Source organism: Ammospiza caudacuta, chromosome 7 (assembly GCF_027887145.1).
Source record: "Ammospiza caudacuta isolate bAmmCau1 chromosome 7, bAmmCau1.pri, whole genome shotgun sequence".
NCBI lineage: Eukaryota > Metazoa > Chordata > Aves > Passeriformes > Passerellidae > Ammospiza > Ammospiza caudacuta.
The window spans coordinates 45,997,667-46,020,462 of record NC_080599.1 but is presented as its reverse complement, the minus strand read 5'-3'; the positions used below and the strand labels follow the sequence as shown (position 1 = coordinate 46,020,462).

The window sequence follows — 22,796 nt, the reverse complement described above, 5'->3', positions numbered from 1 at the left end:
ATGAGGAAGTCTGGTGTGAAGAAGGGTCAAGCATGGGTACCTGGTTCACCGCTGCCCATTAAGAAATCTCTCGCAACATGAGCTCGGTCTCATTTGTGGGTTTAAAGGACTGTCCCTTCAATTTGAACTGTTCTTCAGAGCAAGCTCTCTGAATTCTTAGGGTAGCTTTTCGAGACGAAAATCTTACCAGGCACGGATTTCTGGTCTCAAACACCATGTCCTGCCCTCTAGGAAATTAAAAAAAAAAAAAAAAAAAAAAAAAAAAAAAAAAAAAAAAAAAGGAAAAAAAAAAGAAAAAAAACCCAAAACACAAGTAATACTGAATTTAAGTAAATGTATACCTCCAAAATACTGAAAACACCCCAAATCAATAAAGACAGAATTTGCGTTCTCAGTGAAATATCTTTAAACCTATCTGACAAGAACCAAGTCAGAAAAAAAGACTAACATAACTTTGAGTAATATTCATACAGCTACTAAGCATTATGGAATAGCATGCATTAATATTGTACGGTTATTTTACATCACCTATATCAGAAGGTTCTGACAGACAGCGAAGGCTACCGGTGTAGAAAAATCTTACTTCAGAAGAGCAATATAATACAGATTTCACAGGCACTACATTTTAATATATCAGGTATTATGCTGGTTTTCTTATAATTCTTTCTGTCCTAAAGCTGGCATTATAACAATGACCGAAAAGGCAAGGATCGAAGTAAACGGAAAGTAGATACCAAAGTTGATATATTCTTTTCTTTTTTTTTTTTCAGATAGATTAGTGCATAGTTTTCATGCAGATAAACACTGCTATGCATTTACATTGTTGGAAAGCAGAGTGAATTGAGCCCAAGTTGTCACATTTTTGTAAATCATTTTGCCAGCCTGTAATAGCACCATGTAATGGATTTGCATTAAACATTAAATTGATTTCAGAATTGGTGACACAGAATTCACTACAGTTAAGTGCTATGGAATAGCTTCAATGTTACCTGCTATATATCAAAGCAATTTTCATCCCACTGCTTTTTTATTGGAAAAAATAAAAGGAAAATGTACTCGATACTAATTAGACTATTGCGCAGCCTTGGACTTGATGATGGCATAGCTGGGTTTACTGTCAAACAGTAATACATGCATTGACTTCAAGACAAAATTGGCATTGTAAGCTTGATTTAATGAAAATCCTGCCTAGCAGGCAGTGTTAACTTCACAAGACCTGCCTCTGACAGACCTCATGAGGTTGAATTTGTTATTTATTTATTGTTTAGGTGCCATTGAAGCTCTCCTTACATTGTCATGCCGGTTATGGTTTTAATTTTGTTCGATGGAGGCCTTCTACCAACAAAAAAAAAGAAAAAAAAAGATATTTCCAGAGACACAATGCAAAGTACAATATTAACTGACATTCTTAAAAAAAAATAATTCACCACAAGGAAAAAAAACCTGTTTTAGGCTATGTATCTGGGTTTTTTTGTATTTTTGTACAGTAAATATTTTATAACACTGTTACTACAAAGCTGCAAATATACGGAACAAAGAGAACTAGAGAAAGAAAAAAAAAATGTTAGAGGGATTTTGCATATTCCTGTGGGCTGACTGAATACTGTGGAGTTGAGAAAACTTGGTGTTTCTTTTCCCCTTCGACCTTAAGGGGAGGGGGAACAAGCAACAGAGACAAAGTGTACCATGGCTGCCTAAACTCGAAGCCCGAAAGTTTTTCTTTTTATTATAAAGGAAAAAGAATAAATAATAATGGCATTGCTGGGGTGTGCGGCATGAGAAAAGCAAGTGCCCTCGCTCAAAAAAAAAACCCAAAAAAAAAAAAAATTTAAAAAACCCAAAAAAAGAGGGGGGGAAAAAAAAAGAAAGGAATTAACTTGGGAAAAAGTCAATTCGCGCTAAGCCATCCCTAGGGCTTTAAATTTGGGTGGGTGGGGGTGGGCACAGGTCAGAGAATTTGTGCGTCTGACAGTTCTGGAGAGAAGGAGGCGGGGAGGAAAAAAAGTTCTTGGGTGACTCGGAAGGAGCGCCCGGCGCGGGGCCGGGGCTCTGCGGCCGCCCGCACGGCGGGACCATCCAGGGATGGATGGATGGATGGATGGATGGCTGGGTGGGTGCATGGAGGGATGGATGGATGCCCCATCCCTCCTGCCCATCCCTGCTCGCCTCCCCGCTCCTCTAAAGGAGGACTAAAACACTGTTTGTTCTCTACACCTGCACAGAACGGAACTGCCGCGTTTCCTGCGTGAGAGGGAGGTGAACGCAAACTGAATTTAGTGTGTAATACTTTACAACCCCTGTTGGTTAACACCCTTGACCTCCTACCTAATGTTTTAAAGCCTTTAAAACATTTTTTTTTCTCGCAATTCTGCTCAGAGTTCCCTAACTTTAGCGTCATCAAACTTAATATGACAAAAATACCTTCAAAAATACAGCATACCTGTAATGTCCATTTACAATGGTTCTTCAGTAGCCTATACTTCTCAAGCATAGGAATATGCTATACCATTGAGAGAAGAAAAATAACTGTATTTAAATACATACAAAAAAAGGAAACGGGAAAGTTTTTAACTTAAATCCAGTTCCCAAAGGAAAAAAAAAAAAAAAGCAATTCTATGAACGCTGCCTTTATAACGAACAATCAGAAATTCCACTAAGCTAATTTGACAGAAATTTTTCCTCATTTAAACAACATTACAAAAGTCCTGCATTATAAAATAGGGTAGAATAAATCAGTGTAATCAATAAAACTATACAACATACAAATTACATATCTTCTGAGTGGGCAGTTTAATTCTCTCTCTTTGCAGCCATGACTACAACATGCTCACTAAAAACAACTAACTGCCCAAACTATTGCTTAGTTTGTTTTGTTTAAAAAAGGGTGCAATTTTATTGTATATACAACCAATTTACTGGTAATACCTTGTCTCATAGCAAGGTTCTGACAAAATGTTTGTCTAGGCTTTTTTCCCTTCACTGTGAAGCACTGAAAGCTGCTATTTTTTTTTTTTTTTAGTGCACATATGTCTTAATAAAGTAATGCCCAGCTAAGTGCTATAGGGAAGGCAAAGGATGCTGGCTAGAGGATGTGATACCATATACTAACAATCACACAATACAATAGAGCAAAATGACTACTCAACCACTTATCAGACACATATGAAAATCCAAAACATTTTATTTTTTCCTTAAATAGAGAATAACCAGTAAACAATTTTCAGAACTTGGAAGTTTAAAAACGTGCATATAAAAATGGGCATTATATACTTTTATTGAATGTGGATTGATTGCAGTCTGCTAATAAAAATGGGTGTGGGATCTGAAGAAAAAGGAAGTTGTTTTTTTTTTTTAAGGCTTGCTTGTGAAAGGAACAGTTGTAAAACAAAAATTGCTTGAAGCAGGGTTCAGCTTAGTGCTTCACAGTTTGACTGCTTCTCTAAGAAGAGCCCTTCCTGCATGTGCATTCAAAAATCACAAAAGTACAAAGACAAACACCTAAAACACACTGCGTCAAGTGCAGCACCAACTTTGGTCAAATAAAAAAAAATTAAAAGAAAAATTAATAATTGCTAAGCTTTTCTACATGATATAAGCAGGTATTGCATATTTTCATATATCTGGGAGAAAACAAAACAAAAAAAGGAAGACTCCAAATAAAAGGTAAAATGCAGCAACATCCAAAAATACTGATAATCTAGCATCTACAGATCTCAGAATAGCACTGCCACTGACCATACAGGACAATAAACACTACTCCTATCTGCGGAACAACTAACATCCTATTTAATTCTAGATGTTGGAACTGACAATGGCTGACATAAAAGTCACATTTACAAAAAGTGTCTCCAAATGCTTGACTAGGGAAAAACCCCTTTCAATATAGGAACATGTGCAACAATTCCACAAATAATCGCTATCCAGGGCAAGGCACATTGATATGGAATTTTTTTTTTTTTTTGTTTCGTGCAAATTAAGAAAACAAAACAAAACATCGTTTCAGGGAAAAGATGAGGAGCAAAGTGTCTTCCCAAGAATTTCAGTTACTTGATTGTATAGGACAGTAGTAGAAACCCTTCTGAAGGGTCGAACAAACATAGTTTAAAGGCAAGTGCCTGGAATAGGGATTACAATATTGTGTCTTAATGCACTCTACTTTACCCTACATTAACTATATAAAAATTAGTTACTAACACTAGAACATGCAGAGACTTTCTCTGATTAGCTGGACTCGCCAACCAGAACGTATATATATGTATAGTATAGGAAACCTTCTTAAAGTTGCATGTGAAGCAAAGGGGTGCTCCGCTGTCTGATAGAAAAAATCACTTGCACTCTTTTTTTTTTCTTTTTTTTTCCTTTTTTTTGTACATAAGATACAGGACGTTTGGGGTCCAAACTTCTTTTTTTTTTTTTTTTTTTTTTTTTTTCCATTTTCTACTTATTTGTCTGTTTTTTTTTCTTTTTTTCATCTTCAGCAAGTGCCCTTGCTTTTGAACTGGCATAAGTTGTAAGAAGATCAGCATCGTTCGTTTCTGTAATGATTTCTCCACAGTCCAGAAAATGTACCAGTTCAGGGACACGAAGGTGTTTTACTTTCTGGACCGTTCTCTCTTATTCCCAAGGTGTTTGAGAACTGATAAACCCTATATTGCCGGAAACACGTAAAATTTGTCAGAATTGGCATAATCCATTATAGTGACTTTTAGCTTATAAAATTAACAGATATTATGATTTCATTTTAGTTATGTGCTTTGATAACAGAAAATGATTAATTAGCATTTAATGTAGTTAACATATTGTGGTAAAAGCACCATTAGATTTGTTTTTTTTTTTTAATTTTCCTTCAGTTTTAAAGGGATACAAGTTCAACAATAAAAAACATAAAAAGCAAAAATAGCTCCCCTTTTTCTTGCAAGGCTGTTTTTTACCCCAATAATTTAGAGTCCTGGGGTGGAAGGACTTGGAAAACAAAAATAGAATTTTCAACAATCTCTATCTTACAAAGATATTTAGCTATCCAATGAAATTGCACTTTACTCAATTCAAAATTCGATTGTTTTGATTGATTCCTGTCAGTTTCTGTCAAAACAGACCAACTTCCCCATTTCTGCGTGAATTTTTGTGTAATTGTTGAAAATTGTTGAAAAATGTTTTTTTTAAAATGTAAGTGCAGCATTTCAAACTTTTTTCTTTTTTTTCTTTTTTTTTTTAAGTGAATAGTAGTAGTTTGATGTTTTAAATCGCTCTGCAATCGAGTGGAAAAAAATTGTTGACAATGCTCTTATGGTTCATGTTACATCTCTAAGTGCCGACTGTAAAAAAAAAAAAAAAAAAAAGAAAAAAAAACCCCAACAACAACAACAACAACAAAAAAAAGAAACCTGCATTTTTTTTTTCCCCGATATGTTACAGAAAAAAAAAACATGCTCTATGTCTGTCCGGTAAGTTATATATTGCAGAATTCAGCTACTACAAAAGTTATAGTTTAAGTGTGTTTCATGATTTCTCAAGAAGTCTCACACCTGTATGGGAAAATCCGATGAGGATACTGTAAAACAGTTAGGCTCCATATGGAAAGTGTGTTACAACAGCGAGTTGGTAAGCAGCAGCAGAGGCTAGTTCTACTCAGTGTCACCTAACGCTTACACTACCAATGAAACACTTCAAAAGTTATGAAGCCCAACCATTTCCAGCACCATATGAGAAATTACAACAGTCCTAAAGTTGTCTAAAAAAAACAACAACAAAAAAAAAAATTAAAAAAAAAAAGAAAAATTAAAATCAAATCTCGAGAGAAAGTTACGGCCTTTGCCATTCAACCATAACGTTTGCCATTTCCATGTACGAGTTTGCTGTCGGTGTCTGCTCGCCTCCCCTTCCGCCGATGTGAAGTCGCTGCGCTGCGTTGCTGCTGCTTCCGTGTTACAGAGGTGGGAAGGGGTCTGGTGGTCTGTCCGGTGCGTGGTGGGAAGCGGAGACTTTTATCCCAGGTACCAGGACTGCAAAAAGAGAAAGGAGAGGCATCAGCCCCGGCCGTTCGCTCTCGCCGCTTCCCCAAGGGCTCCGGGCACGGCCGCCAGCCTCCTCCGCCAAGAGGGGGGCTAATTGAGACCGTGACGAATTGACCTAATTACAAAGCTTAATTAAAAATACTGTACAAATCAATATATTTTTTTTTCCTCGCCGACAGTCGCTGGACATAGCTACAGATGAACGCGGGGGTCATGTCACGTTACAAGTTATCAATCTTTTTAATAGATGATGGCTTGAAGATCCCTCCAGTTCACTTTTGTCTAATCCCCTGAAAAGGCGATACACATTCGCCTCTCTGTGCCATTTATCACCCTGCAGTCGGGGTTTTCTTGGGTATTTAGGCATGTGCCAGCATAAGCATCTGTTGCTTTATACTGCCCTGCTTCAACTGTCTCGCTGGAACAGATGCACAGAAATTCAACAACAGGGCTGTTTTCTTAGGAGAAATGTGGATCGCTACAGAAAAGCCAGGATAAAGCAAATCTGGGGAAAGTGGATCAGTGAAAATGTCCCGTACCTCTCCCCATACTTGTGTTTCAAAACAAAACGTGGGCCTCAACTAATAGCTTTTCTTTGGGAAAATATTTTTTCCCCCCCTTTTTCTTCTTTTTCCCATAGGGAGGGAATTCCCAGGGAATTCAGCCCCGAAACAATACCGTCCTTAACCCAACGGCGCAGATGCCTGGAGCACAGAGAGCGATTTCGCTTCTCCATAGGAAAATAAACACAGTTGGGAAGCTGGAGTGGGCTCTGCTGGAGCCGGGGCAGTGCCACCACACGGGGAGAGCCCACGCCAGCCCCGGCAGGGTCAGCCCAACCTGAACCCGCCATGAAAGAGAGCAGTGTTAGGCCCTGGGACCGTGCGCGCGGGGGGATGCTCCTTGGCAGTGACATATTGCTGTGGGAATACACCAACAAGCAGCAACTATTTAGCCTGGAGTAAAGTAATACAACAAGAAAGACTCAGGTATTAAAGAGATGTTGCTGATACCCCCCGTTTTTTTGCCGGGGCTCCTGTAATATATGAGGTGCGTCCTTGTGCGCGCACGGACCGATGACAAGTTTTACCAAGCTTTTCCTCCGCTCCTTTCCGGGCTCTGACGTGATTGATAGCACAATCAGCTCAGGGAGGACTTATGAACATTTACGGAAGACTCTGAGGCAAGTTTCATGTGGGACCTGGAGATTATGTGGTCTTGCCATGGAGGTAGGAACCGGTAAAATAAATAGCAGGATTGGAGAAGTTGTCCTGCTTCCAATACACCTCATTAACTAACTCTTCCTCTGCTCGCCCTTCTGAATACAAACACACTGGTCCCATATCGGCCCCATCTATTGCCTACAGATTTTATATTTAGACTTACTCAGGCTGCAATTAAACGAAATAGTTCTCATATGTAAAGTTTATAAACAGAGGAAAGTTCTGGCAGGGTTCGTGAAGCGGAGCCAAGTCCCGTTCTCCTCCCTGACTGCGGGGCCCTACTGATTCTCAGGTGGGTGCAGGGACGTGGAGTGTGGGCTGTGCTGCGCTGGAGACATCTCCAACCACCACCAGCACCTCTGGCCATTGCCAGCTCCCAACTTTTCCAAACTTTTCAGGGTCATCCCTCAAACATTTTTGTTTGAGTGTGACAGTTTTTGGCCGGTCTGGGAACTGTGGCACTGCCCAGCAGGGAGAAGTGGGGGTGAAGTCCAAGAAGGAAAGGAGTAGAAGGGTTAAAACTGCAAGGTAAAGGAGAAGAGGGGTTACAGACTGAGGTGATGGAGTTGAGGGGTTACAGACTGAGAGATGATGGGAGTTAGGGGGAGTTAAGACTGAGGTGATGGAGTAGAGGGGGTAAAGATTGAGAGGAGATGAGGTAGAGGGGTTGGACACTTTGAAGTGATGGAATAGAAGGGCTGAACACTGTGAGGTGATAGAATAGAAAAGTTAAAACTGAAAGGTGATGGAGTAGAGAGGTTAAAAATTCAGAGGCGATGGAGTAGACGGGTTAAAACTGCGAGGTGACGTTGTGGAAGGGTTAAAGGCTGCGAGGCCGTGGAGTGGAGGGGTTGAACAGTTCCAGGCGATGGTTCCCATCTCCGCCGTCCGGCTGCTCCATGGCCGCTGGCCCGGCACATGGCCCGCCGGTGGCGGGAGCCGCTGCCCTCGCCACTCCTCCCTCATTTCAAAAGCTCATTTTTTCTTCCCCCCCCCTTTTTTTTTTTTTTTTTTTTTAAAGCAGGAAATAAAAAAAAAAAAAAGGAAAAAAAAAGAAGCGCAGAGGTTGCGGAGGTGGGGCCGCGCGGGGCCGGGGCTGGCGGCGCTGGGGTCCCGCGGCCCGCCCGGGCTCCGCCGCCCCCCCGCCCCTCGGTCCGTGTGTCCGGCCGCCCCGGCCGCTCCGTCGCTCCGTTCCCCGCCGCCCCGCGCTCCTTCACGCATCTCGCTATTCACCCCGCGCCTCGCAGACAAGGTTACCCCAGAGCGGCTCTGTAATCCTTCACTGAAATAGGCTTTATTGATTGCTCTGGTCTATTGTTCCCTTTTCAAGTCCCCCAAGTTCAAGTTCATCCCGGTGTTACATCATGTCTCGTTGCTAAGGGCAACCAGACAGCCCCAGACGTGACCGCCATCCGCAAGCGCGGCGCTGCGCCCTCCCACCGCCGCCAGCCGCGCTGACGTCGAGCCCCGCTCCCAACACACTGAACTATTTATTCTGCCTAATTTATGACCTCCACAGCAAGAGAGACCCCCACTCCAAAAACCAACACTGTTGTATATTTAATTAATCTGTCTTTCTCTGGCACTTGGGAAAGTTAGACAAAGGTCTAATTATTGTGTGTCGCTCCCCACACTTTTCTTTTTGGGGTGACTATTTGCATGGGAAAAGAAACGGCGAGGCTGGGCGCGAGTCCCCTCCCTCCAAAACACCTTTTTTTCCCCCCCTGCCCTATTGACATTTCATGAAATACTTTAGCTGCTTAAGGGAATTAGAAAAAAAAAAATCTGATGTGAATGTAACTCCTTCGGAGTTGGTATTCAGTAACACAAATCAACTCATGACATGTTTAAATTTAAATGCTAACCACACACTCTGCGAGTTACTTTAAAGGTTAGTTTTTAATCAATAGAAGTTGCTGACTCGGGAGTTTTGAGCGGCGCAGTGCAGCTCTGGGGCCTTTGTCTCGCGTTGGGCTTTCAAACTTTTTTTTTTTCTTGAGATGATTTTAGCAATGATTTGCAGACACAGAGCGCTATTGTGCTCCTGACTAGCAACATGTCAATAAAGGAGTAGAGTTACCATGCACTAGGGTGTCAATATGACTCCTGCAGACACTGCTCGGCCTTAATACCAATGAAAAAACTTAACCCTTACAGGAGAGACCCAAACCAAACCGCACGCTTGTTTCAAAACTTCCTCTGCATGGCCTCGAGTGAAAAGCTGCTTTTACGGGACCCAAATTCGGAGCGCTTCGCCAACAGCTGCGTCCCGCTCCGCCTGCTCCTGCAGCCCCACTTGGATGAGATGTTTTATGGGCTGAGGCAGCAGAACAGCGAGACAGAGCGCGCATTTACCCAGCAGATCCCACCAGCACCGCTCTCGGGACACTGGTTTAATTTAGAGCATCTTACAGCTGAAGCGCACACACAGAATGATCCTCCTTTTTCTGCTAATCATTTTAATATTAAGATCTCATATCCCCCCTCAAGCCTTCTATACACGTCTAAGTCTTCCAGGATTAGGGCTGAAGAGCACCATTGTTCCTCTGGAGCACCTGTGAAACTTCTCTGCTAGGGAGAGGAGACCTCCGGCCTCAAATGAAAACGTCTAGGAAGCGTATTAGGCACTTGGAGACCCGATAGCTGGGACCTATCAAGGGTTTTTTTTGCATGATTAGGGAGCTTAGAATGGAGAAAAAAAAGAAGCCTGGATCCCTGCATTTAGATGGCTGAAGTATTTTGTGCCTTGCTTTAGAGTGCTGCCCGATGTCTAAGCACCTCACCCATTTCATCCCTGCAGTTCTGTAACCTATCCGACTGCACCCACTCGGAGCAGGCGGTGTTGCCTTTCTTAATTTAAAATCTCCATTTAAATCATGGGCCCTATCACAGTACGGTCAGGATGATATTATCTCCGTGCTTTTTCATAAAAGAGCCGGTGTTTTATTTCCCTTCTCTTTACTTTGCAGTACTGTTCTCCTGGCGAGTTTAGAGCTAAATGCACCCACTGGAGCTAAAGATCCTGCTCAGTAAAATTGCTGCCACACAGTTGTCGCTGCAACTACGAGTCTGTATTGTCCTGCCCAGCATCTTGCTGTCCTTCTCCAGCACTCAAGGTGAAACATCAGAAAGAATTCTGCAGTCCGGTACGAGATCTTTGCTTCCCTTTCTCCAGTCAAATGAAGAAGTAATCTCATCAGGTTGAAAAGTGCTGACTAAGGATTTAATAAAGTGCCTGCAGATGTGTGTCATCTCTAAGGTATTCAACTCATGTAATGCAAAACAGTTCCACACTGAATGTGCTTATAAAATTCCATTTAACCATTGCAGAGCTCTATTTTACTGTTCTCTGAGGAGTATTATCACACTTTTCCCCCCCCCCCCCTAATTTACAGCACCATGAAAGTTGAAACTCGTATTTGAGAATCCTCACAGTAGTAAGGTTTTATGATCCATAAACAATATCTACTTGACTGAATCCTAAACAGGAAGTCTGAGATGGCAATTACGGTTCTCTGATAGTGCAAGTCTTTTTGTTTCTTATGCACTCCTGGAGATAGCAGAGACACACAAAAATCCTCCAGCCACTCCTGACAATCAGCTCCTTTCTACAGGAAGAACAGCAAGGAAACGTTCTGTGATTCTGGATATTTAACAAAGTGCCTCATCGACTCCTGTAGCAGTTTCTGCCTGAGTCAGGAGCCCAGGAACAGGCCCATTGTTTATGGAAACCTCCTCAAACCAGCCTTCCTGCACGCCGTCCCTCACCCCCAGCCTCGCCGCGATAACCTCTCACGTGTTTCCAAGCAGAACGACAGTCCAACCCATACTTGTTCCATTTGCTTCTACCTGCACATCTCCTGCCCCAACAATGGGACCTTTCAGCTCGCTCAGAAAGCCGGGGCTGTGCACCCTCCCTATCTGTTTTTCGAATTAAGAAGTTAAACAAAAGTCCTCAAGGGCAAAGTTTAACGCTGCGGAAGGAGGTTGTTAATGTGGAATCCAGAACTGGGTGTGACAGTTGGCTTATTTCTCTGGGCGATGTAGGTTATTTAAGGACATTCACACATTTGAAACTCTGACAAACTCCACGCACAGCAGCTTTGGCTTCCCCATACCCACTCAGGGCTCAGGCCTGCTCAGTGATAGCTGTTTTCTGGAGGTTGAAGCCCATTTTGTGTGCCCGGCAGCGTGACGGGTCGGTGCCATCGGGACTTCAAAGGCGGCTGCTGCGGCCGTTGCTGCCCCGGGCACGTGCAGGAAGCAATCACTGCGCGGGCCCGGGTGGAAAAACCCACCTGTGATAAGAGCCAAAATAAAATAAAATAAAATAAAATAAAATAAAATAAAATAAAACCCCACAGCTTTAGAGCTCGCCGGCAAAGCGGCTGTTTGGGCAGCCCAGCTGAACGCAAGCCACGGCCGCTGGCACCTGCGAGGTCTCGCTGCGGAGTGTTGTTTTGTTTGGGGATAACACTTCAGTCACCTCAAGAACTTTGAGGCTCTCACGAACATTAACCCCGGGGAGGTGAATTGGGGTAACGAGTCCTCCTGGTTGCAAAGATAAAAGGAGAATGCGAGCAGTTAGGCAGTGAACCGGGCCTTTTGGCATCACCTTGTGAGAGGTGCCAGGAAGGCTCTTCCCCACGGTGCGTCGTGTGAAAGCAAGGGGACAAAACTGGGCCTTTGATGCCACTTCAAAAGGGTTGCCAGGGTGAGGGCAGACAGTGGCAGTTCAGCTTCTGGTGCGACTGGCTGGAGGGCTCCTGCAGACACAGCAACTGCCTCTGGTTTACCCCACATCTGAATTCATCCCACTCTTCTAGTGCTTCCTCCAGAGTTTCTCCAGGCTCAAAATCTGATCCTACTGTGTAGGACCGAAAGGTGAATATAAAAGACAAGGTCACCTTTGTGCCTATGGAAGTTATTTTCTTAGAGCTGGAATTAATTATTTAGTAATTATATTTTCCAGACTGAAATACCAACAGGGATGTAAGTAGCATGTTGGTCATCCCGAAAGGGACATAAAACAGTGAGAGAATCTTCTGGTTGTCCAACATCCGCACCGGGGAGAGTCACACGCCCCACTCAGAGCACATTTATATTGTCTTGAGGCAGATAAAACCTGTCCCAGGAGGGACACTGCTCTCCAGACAATGCCTACAGTAGCTCTGCATCCAATAGCTTTCGCGGGAATGCCAGTTGTGGCAAACTGCATTAAATTACGTGCAATAATTTTGTAATATGCACTTTTGCCTGCTGACTATTAAAAATGTATAGTAGTCCAAAACCACTTCTCTCCTGGGACCAACAAACTCACTTCGGGCAAGATTTCTGCTTGGGTTCAAACCTCAAGTTGGGAACAGCTAGTGTTTTTAAATAAGTCACCCCAAACCCTCCCAAACCTATGAAAACCCACTCATACAGTAACTCCTGCTGTTGTTCCAGACATCTGAATGTTCCAGTAAAGTGTCCCAGCTGGCCCCAGATGTTTCTTAAGTATAAACCAATGCTCTGAGTGCTGGACCCCCTGCTGCCCCGACCTGGAGCTCAGCGGATTAAAGATTGACTGCGCTATGACATATTCGCATTTAGCCTGAATATAATACAGCAAAGACTTATCAATGGCAAATGTTTGAAATGTAACCCAGTCAGCAGAGTAGGCTGGCACTCTGAATATGATGTATAAATAATGTATGGGAACTTAAGATCTAAATTAGATCTACAGGAAGAAAACTTTCTCTTTTCTCTGCCTCTAAAAGAAAAGTTCTCTCACAATGAGGTCATTTTCCTGCCCCGTCTTTTGGTTTACAAAATTGCTTTTAGGCAGAGGGTCTTGCCTTTACTTGGGGAACATTTTGCCAGTTACAGTTTTCCTCCAGTTTTCTAAAAAAAATGAGCAACGAAGTTAACTTATTTGTTAGTAAATTGACTTTGAAATCTGCAAAATAACTTCTAAACTTTGTGTGGTCGGCTGAAAGCTAACTGCAGCCATGCTAAACTGCAACCCTTGCTGTTTAAAAAAAAAGAAAAAAAAAAGATAGTGAAGGGAAAGAGAGAGAGGAAAAAGAAAGGGAGAAAGAGAGAGAAACAATCCCATTTTGGTTTTTGTTAGAGGACGGCATACTACATAGATCAGAGACTTTTCAAAAAATAAAAACCCCCACTGTACACAAAGCACAGGAAAATGTGAGGAAAAAAGGAAAAACCTAAAAGCAGCTTAGAATGTGTTAACTCTGCCATTCTGTCAGCTTAAAGAGTATTTTATGCTTGATCAACAGCTCTCTTTTATTATGCTTTTCTTTCATTCATTCAAGACATCAAAGACCAGAACCACCAGTGTACCTGATCTACCAGAAGAACTTGTAAGGGTGTTCTAAAGAAACGGGGGTATTGGGAGCCAGACACCCCTGCGGACAAGGCAGTTCAAAGAGAATATTTCAACAATGATTACATTTTGTAAATCTTTGTACGAAAGACAGCTTATTTCCTGCTTTTTTCATGAAAAATAGATTCTATCCATTAAAGTGAGCCCACAGTATGAAAGTTACTTGAGATCTGAGGTACAGCAAGCGGATTAAGTGGAGGGTGAGATGAAATCTTTGAGAGAGATGATGGCTTTCTCTGATATTTGTGGCTGCCATAAGGTTTTCTGAGTGGGCTAGGAACTTTTTTTTTTTTAAAAATTAAATTTATTTGTAGACTTGCTGGTGGCAGTGAAGCCGTTTGTGAAAGCAAAACAAACTGGAATGAATCAGAAAGGAAAATTGCAACAAATAAAAAAGGAGCAGAGAAAACAAACGGCTGCAAAAAAACCTTCTGACATGTTTGAAAGGAAAACTATATATATTTGCCCCGCTCCGAAAATCGCAGGCGAGCCATTTAAATCCTGCAGACAACTCCGAAGTGCAGCACACAGACCCAAGCCAGCTGTTTACTTTTCCAAGCCCGTGGTGGTTTCTGCATTGATAAACTACATAACCTCACACACACAGAAGGGATTTTAGCTATGCCAGACCTCATTGCTCTGTCCCGCTCTCTTTATGTGCTGTCACAGAATAAAAATGATCCTAACACAAACCCTGAAATAAGATCTCGCTCCAGAAAGAACATCTTTGTAGATATTTCCTGAGTTACTGCCAAGCGGGATTTTTTTCGCCCATTCATCCTTTCAAAGTTTTGCTATAAACATAGCCAAAAATTGTTCTGGAGTAATCAGAAATGACCAAAATATGACCCCCTAGCCAAGGCCAGCTGTGGGCAGGAGGGGAGGAAGCTGCCCCACGCCTGTGGCTGGGACAGCAGCCACCTCTGCCACCACACCTGGGTGACACCCGCCAGCATCAGCACCTCGCTCTCCCCTTCTCTAAGAGAAGGAGGAAACAGCGGGATGCATGGAATCAAAGAGGCAAAACCAACTTTAAACCCACCTCACGGTTTACATCTACTATTTCGAGGTAAAAGCAAATGTGCTGAGAGGAGGGCTGAGTTTTGCACTCTACGCCTCACTTTTAGACAGCCCCGTATTTTTCTCTGCAGGAGGCACAGTTAAATTTGCTCAGGAGTGCAACAATCCCATATTTCTTACAGCAGATCTCACTCATTTCTTTCCTTTTATGAAACAACACGTGCACGGGGACTTGGAGCCTCTTATAACCTCATGCCGGGAAGTCCCGTGGAAACTGGGACGGCAGACACACTGCTGCGAGTGGACTTTCCAGCATTTTGCTTGGATGAAAGCAAAACCCTCTGGCTCCCCGGACTCCATCTCCCCCCTGGACACGGCACAAAAGCCGCTGGGTGCCCAGGGATCCCCCCCAGCCCCCGGGTGCGTGCCCAGGGCCTGCGGTGGCCCCGCTCCCAGCCCCTCACGGCCGCCCTCAGCCCGGCCCAGGCCCCGGCTGCGCCTTCCCAAGTTCAAGTTCAGGTTTAAGGGAAATAAACCGCTCCTCGGGAGCCTGCAGCCAGCCCTCATTTCCATGTGATCCCTCTGAACTTCGCCTGCGCCAGCGCGCCCTGTTTCCAGGGCCCGCCGAAGGAATGTTTTACAGTTAGAGCCCGCAGTGCTTTCTCAGGCATTTCAGACCCAGAGGCCCAAGTTTCAAGCTGCAGCATTAAAAGTTTCCACAGAGCTACTGCAGAGAGAGGGAGGGAGGGGAGGGGGGAGGGAAATGAGGAGAACAATATCGTCTTAATTGTCTCTATATAGCTCCACAGTTAAAGTATTACTTTTTAAAGGGACATAATTTATTCTGGAGGCACGGTGTTATAACAACCAGTACATACTTTCACCGCGGCGTAACCCGCTCTATTCTTCATTGTGCTTTCCGGTGGTGTTGCTTTTGCAGAACTTCTTGTTACGCCGTCCCCGGTACTGTACTTACAGTTTTATTCAATTTAAGCCAGTTCCTGCAGTCCTCAGGCGAGCAAAACCACCCCCACTACCCCACCAAGCCTCGGGAGTTCTGCCTGCACCAGGACTGCAAAAATAATCTCCCCTCAACCACCGTTTTTTTTCTCCCCCCAAAAGTTTCTTTACTTTTTATTGCTTTAGACAATCGGGGAAAGTCATCCAAAGAAAATCAACCCCCAGCCTGGGCCTCCCAGGCTGGGCTCGCAGCGAGCCAGCCGAGCACACACGCACAGACACACACGTACACACACACAGGGGCTCGCCCTGCACTGCCTGCCCCGTCCTGGGCCGGCCCAGCCACAGGAGCTGTGTGAGGGGCCCAGGGCTCCCAGTGGGATGGATGGCTCTGCCAGCAAGCTGCTGCAGAGGCTGCTCTGCAGTTTGGGATATAAAAGGTAGCTTTCAGCCTTTTTTTTGCCCCGTTTCTTCACTGGAGAGCAGGGAGGAGGGAAAGGTGACTACAGCCTTCAGAGGTTGAAGGCTGAGGTGGCCTTTCCTTGCCCTGGTCATCCAGCTCTCATATAATCCTGGCTCTGACAGCCCCAGTGGAGCTGTAGGGGACCCATCCACCACCCCAGCCCTGTCCAGGGGCTCCCTGTGGTGTAACGGGAGAAGACCCATAGTGGGTCAAAAGGTACTTGACCTACAACTACCCAAGGTAGTTCAGTTGCTTTTCTTGACTGCCCTGAGAGTACTTCAGAGCACACAGAGGAAAGCGAGGGGAGAGTGCTCACTCTCCTGTCCAACTTGGGCTGGACAGGAGAGTGAGCACTCCCTCCAAAATTCTCCCCCAAAAGTCAGGTCCCTGCCTGTGCTCTCTGTCTGGGTGAAGTGAACAAATGAGCAGTCCTGTGGGGACAGCAAAGTGGGCCCAGCCTGATCAAAGCAGGACAAAAAGCAAGAGGGATGGGTCAGTGGGGACTGGGAGGCAGAGAGGAGGAACTGGAATGCGGGCAGCAGGAACAGTGGGGCTGGCAGGGCACACTCCAGCCAAAGGGACAGCTGGGGACCCCAGGATGAGGGGACCAAGATAACATCATGTTTGAAGAGGTGGGTAGAGCAAGGCTGGGTTTGGAGACCGCAGAAAAGGAAGAGGAATTCGGGTTTTGGCAGGTCCTAGGTGTTACTGGGCAAGGAGATCAAAACCAGGCTCCAAATTAACGTGCACAGAAATAGGAGTACAGAGGCAACTCTGGCACTTTTGACCTTAAAATTACAGAAGACAGTGAGCTGGAGGAATAATGACTCGATTCATCAGGAAACCCCCCCCCCTTCCCAAAACTCCTCTTAAAAAAAGAAAGCCAAGAGGGCATTGAGCTGAACAAAAAACCCTCTCCCTGAACGTGGGAACTTTTGACATCTGCATTTTTCCTGATGCTTTATACCTTGCTAAACTGCTCTAAGAAAAATGGAAGGTCGTGCATCATGCCTGTGCTCAGGGACCCATCTGTGGGGATCCCTGAAGGGATTTCCATCATGCTGTGCGGAACCCCATCCAGGGATGAGTCCTGTAAAGATCCGTGGGGTCATTGGGGTCAGGATGCTACAGGAGCTGTGTGAGTGGGGCAGAGAAAGACCACCCCAGGCTCCAGAGGTTGCCAGCTCTCCGTTGGAGAAATGGGAGAAAGCTTTGCAGCACATGATCCATCTTTGGATGAGGAGGGATGTATTAGACATGGTTGGCTAAAGGGAGTTGGGTCTTGGCCTAGCTTGGAGCAATTTTCACACATACTGTGAGATGCCAATGAAAGTCCTGGTGGAGTGTAAAGTCATTAAATGAGATGAAATTAAACAATTTAGTTATTTCTGCTTCATCATATTTGTGCAGTATGGCAGGCAGAATGAATTACTACTAATGATCAAATTTAGTAATACTAATTAAACTATCTCAATTTAATTAATACTAACAGAGAAAACAGACAAAATTACTAATGTAAACCTTGAACTTAAAATCAAAAGGTGCCTCTTCGCTTTTGTGAGTCACTGAATGTGAGGCTTTTCCCTGAAAATAGCCTGTGTAGAAGTGGCTCTTTGTACTCCCTAAGCAAGCTGCTCCATTGTATGGTTAAGTACAGCTCTCCTCCAGCTTTCTTTCCCCCCATTTTTTCCCCCTAAATGTTACTACTTTTACTCCTTGTTTTTCCAAAGAGCTTCCAGGAGAAGAATCTGAGCTCTGTTCAGACTCACACAATATTAACAGCACTGATAAAACAGTTACCACTACTGGGACAAATTCTGCCCTGGGTGCTTGTAGGAAGAGGTTTTATAAAGAGCCTGTGGAGCCTCCCTTGCTGGGAAATCACGGGATCACAGAATGGTTTGGGTTGGAAAGGACCTGAAAGATCAGATGATCTTCCAACCCTCTGCCATGAGCAGAGACATCTTCCACTGCACCAAGTTGCTCCAAGCCCCATCCAACATGGTCTAAACTTTAAAATTTAGCCTACAAGATCAGTAATTTGGGAGAACCCCAAATCCATCTCTACATCAAGGAAAATGGCTTTAGAGTTAATACCTGTAACCACAAAATAAAAACTCCACAGGAATATATGAAGACTGAAGTGTAAACCCTCCCCATAGAGAAAATGTGGATTTTAACCTTTATCTTATCTGAAAAAGACTAGATTTACTCTACTGTGCATAGATATAAGCAAAAGAGAAGCATAATTAAACAAAAATGTTATTGTATTTCTAAAACAAACTCCTGCCAATAACAAATCTTCCATCTCCTCCTCTCATCAGCTTCAATGAATGTACAGCTGGGTCCCATACCACAGATTCTCAGACATGATCTTTAACCTAAAGGACTGCAACAAAGTCCTTAAGAAAACCCCAGCAAACCAGGCAATAGCCAAACAAGGAATATAATGTGTCAAAGTGTTCTTCCAAAATCTCAAATCTCATTGTTTAGTACATGCCAAGATGAAAAAACCCAACACCACATGCAAATATTGTATCTCAGTTTATCCCCCCCCTTTTTTTTTCTTTAAAAATAAGTAGTTTTTCTGTTGTCATATTTAAAAAGATGCAGTTACTGAAAAGGCACAAAAGGAGACCTATAGTTGTATAAAGCTGCTCCAAGCAATGCAGAAATTCATAGAATCCTTGAATGGTTTTGGGTGGAGGAAACCTTAAAGCCTTAAAGTGTTTTTTCATGTCCTGCAGGGCAGGGACACCTCCTCCCACTATCCCAGGTTTGTTCCAAGCCCCATCTAACCTGGTCCTGGACAATTCCAGGGATTGAAATTCTCTGGAAGATTCTCTGGAAAACCTGTGCCAGGGCCTCCTCACCCTCAAAGGGAACAATTTCTCCCTAAATTATTGTGTTCAGCCTCAGAGGTGGCTGCACGGTGTTGGTTGTGACTTTGGTTGCTCATATGTCATAATTAAAATTACATTTCAGTGCCTTCTGCAGTGCATTCAGCTGCATCTCTCTTCATGTGTAATAACCAGTGTTTGTATAGATGATGTAACACTTGGGTCACACAAGTGAATATGCCTGGGAATATTATGATTATAGTGTCAGGACTGTTTTCAAAGTTGAATATTAATAACTAAAGCACCTGAGGGGAAACCTAGAAGAGATTTTTAAGTTTAGCCTTTTGGTTTTTATGAGATCTTTTTTTTTTTTTTGAAATACTGGTTTTAAATTAAACTTTTCCAGTTCTAACTCTGTTCAAGCAGAAAATGCTATGAAAGCAAAAGCCTAAAATGAGATGTGTTTTGCTGTTCTAAACTAAAACCAGGTAAAATTTGAAAGCTGCAATTTCCCATGCTGTTAGCAATCATTACTAAGAACAGACACCTTTGTCAAATTTAAAATATAAACAGATTTTACCAAAATTGAGGTAACTTTGCCATATTTCTTTTGAAACCTCAGTCTGAGTTAGTTATATTTCTCTAGGACAGTCCAGCACTAGGCAGGTGATGCTCAGTGTCTTGGGAACATTGAAACTTCTGCAATTGAGGACTCCTTCTCTGTTAAGAAAACGCTTCTTTTGGTCCCTTTTAATGGAATTCACTATTAATTTCAGAGCAGGACAGTCTTATTTTGCAAAGTGTTCACCTCTGGAGCTTATTCATTCCCTGACCTCTGTGTTAATGCCATTAAGCAAAGGTGATTCCTACAACAGAGGTAGCTTAATGCCTATGCAGGGATGCAGGGATTGTGGCCTTTAATTTTTGACCTTCATTGTAGACTGTGGACCTAATCCTTAGATTGCAGAATTCTTAAAAAGTATATATGGCAGCTGGCAAAAAATCTTAATGTTCCAGTAAATGCAAAAGCCATAAATTCAGCTGCTGACCTTTTTCATCCAGGTCACATGTGACATCTACTGGAGTTTGTCAGGCTGGGTGGAATTTATGGGGCTCATATAGGTATCAGCTGCAAAGGCTGAACTTTCATGAAATGTCTTTCAAAGGCACTTCCAAAACCCTTGTAAAAAGTCAGTATAGCTTTTTTTTTTTTTTTTTTTTTCCATAAGGGTATATATTCTGCACACATTTTAAAAGGTCTCATCGTGCCACCTCTGCAAATTTTCAGCACCTGGGAAACTTCAGCTCTTAAATTATTACTCTTTCCAAAATAGAGAAATCAGGCCAGGCATGTAATTACTGCCATCCCCAACTTCCAACAGCCCCTTCCCCAGCCTGGCTCTTTGAGAACTCCTTCCTTTCTGCTGTGCAGCCTCCTGCCCCTCTCTGGGATCGATGCTATCGATGCTCTATTGTCAGTCAGAGAAATGGGATTTGATAGTGCCCTCAAGCAGTTGGGAAGAAGGGGAGGAATACAAAACCTGCCCAGCTCCACACCGTCAGCGTGGGATCAATGCTCTCAATAATACGTTTGCCGCCACGTAGCGCCCTAACTGTCGCAATTAATAATGTAGAAGGAGCTGATTAACTTAAGTAAAGTGCTCTCCACTGTGTAAACACATCAAGATCTATAGGGCCAAAGAGGAAAGAACGAACAAAACGTCATTTTTATATTTTATGTGGACACATTCTTGCTTTCTATTCTGCTCTTGTAACAATTACTGTACTAGCCACTCTGACAGAGTCAATAAATTGATCGTGGGCCTGATGCAGCAGCGAGCAGACTAATCCAATACAGCATTATCTGCTGTGGAGGCTGGGGTGGGCAGTGGTGGCCAGGAAATCAGCCACGCCGGCCAACAGCAGCAAGGGGCACAGAACCATAACCTTGCCCCAGCCTGGCTTCATTTGTGTGTGTGTGAACATGGGGGTGTGAGCAGTGCTCTGCCCATGCTGCACCCTCAGAGCCCTTCCAAGGCTCCACCTGGCAGGGATCAGCCCCTCAGCTGGACCCTGTGGCTCAGGGAGGATCAGCTCATCTCATTTTCTCATGTTGGCAGCCATGAGTTTAAATTGATGGCTTTTCCCCCACTGCACCACAGTCATGCTCCCCACAACTGCACCCACCACAACACAGCAAGAGCTGCTGCCTGTCCGCTGAAAAACAAATCTGGGAATCCCCTCCCACGCCCCCTGACCTGTGAACACAGGGAATGTCACATTTTGTCAGCTTAAATGGCCACTTGGGCCTGGTATTATGTCTCTGACAGTGGTTGCAGTCCTCTTGGGAGGAAGCTGCAAGAATCCCTACAAAGGAGATGGACCAAAATGATTTGGCCTGAGGGGAAGCTTCTTCCCAGCCCCATGCAGTAAGTGGTAGGCCTTGTAAATCCATGTTAGCAGGGAATATGAGATTGAAAAAATAAAAATTAAAGAAAGTTTCCTGCTGAATGGAAAAAAGAAAACTGTTTTTTTGGCAGAAGTTCTTCAAGAAGGAGAACATAGGCCATTGTTATTATGAAGACTTTTCAATGAAAACACAGAAAATCATTGCCTTTTAGAGTAATTGTTTAGCTAAAGAAAGGTTACACAGCTTGTAGAGAATTTAGTACGGAATTAAATCTCTCCAGCTCATTCATCATATTTCTGCATTTGCCAACTCTTCCCACCAGGCCCACACTTACTCCTTCCCTTTCTTCTCCCCCACTGTGGAGTAAGTAATGGCCATAAAACCCACAGAAAGGCAGCCTTACACACAGGCTTCCTGGTTATTGTGAGGAGGGGGAAAACTCACTAAGTTTAATTGCTTAGTTTGGGAAATTCTTCTATGTCCATTGTAAATAATTCTATGCTAAATCTACTGGAAATAGGATGCTGAGTGCTGGTTTCCAAAAAAGAGTCTGAACTGTTCACCAGAGTCTACAAGGAGGAGGAGGAGGAGGAAGAAAAAGCCCAGGAACAAGGATCTCCCCTGCTGAGGACTAACCCAGGCATTTTGGGACTGATTTGGCTCCCTCCCACTTTGAAGATGCAGCCACATGATGGCATTGGGAAGTTTTTGTGAATTTTTACCTCTCTAGGGCAATATGTGCTTTCTTTTTGGGGTGTGCTGTTCTCAGCTCCTTTAAGGAACTGACCTGAGGGTGGAATTTCATATCCACACTCTCTCTAGGCTCACACTGCATTTTCAGAGCCATCTCCAGGCCACCCTCAAGTTCAGAATGGTATTCCTACGTCCTGCGTGGAAGAGGAAACACAGCACCAAAATTCAGGTCATGTGTCAGTAGCCTGATGCCACTGGTGCAACAGCAAAGCACTTTTTGGACAGAGATCAAAACTTTGAGTGATCATAAGGGGGCTCCAGGTCTTGGAGGAGAGCAGCCCTCTCTTTCCTTTGCCAATATGGGAAAATCCACAGATCCCTGGAGGGTTTGGGAGCAGAGTGATCCCTCTAAGTTCAGCAGAAAGTAGCAGTTCCACACCCCAAAACTCTGTTTTTATACCTGATCTATGCAAATTTCTTTTCTTAACACACTAAAGATGTTATTCTTTCATGGAAATCATGTTCTGAACCTCTCACTACATTTTCTGGACAGGCCAAGAGAAAGAAAAGGAACATTCAAGTGTGCTTAGAAGTGCTTTGCAGCTGAAATTGGACACATGTACTGGCTTAGGGAGGTTACTGTACAGAATATGGAATTCTTAGAGGGCTGAGCCTAACGAATGCTTCCAAGTTAGAGTTTTTTATCTCCATTCACACTTAGTCACAAGCAGTGCATCCAACCTCGAGGGTGAGTGTTCTGATCCTGAGGAGGGACAGTCCTCTGA

The 22,796-nt window shown here is 43.7% G+C and overlaps 1 protein-coding gene across 14 annotated transcripts in view; it reads right to left on the bottom strand.

The window, feature by feature from the left end:
• Nucleotides 1-4,400: 4,400 nt before the first annotated feature.
• The window catches only part of NFIA (nuclear factor I A), a 243,502-nt gene continuing 225,106 nt past the window's right edge, over nt 4,401-22,796 (bottom strand). For all 14 annotated transcript variants that reach the window (XM_058808306.1, XM_058808308.1, XM_058808307.1 and 11 more), the window contains one exon: nt 4,401-6,002. In XM_058808306.1, the coding sequence (XP_058664289.1) occupies nt 5,985-6,002 (18 nt within the window). In that variant the 3' untranslated portion in view covers nt 4,401-5,984. The remainder of the gene's footprint in view (nt 6,003-22,796) is intronic.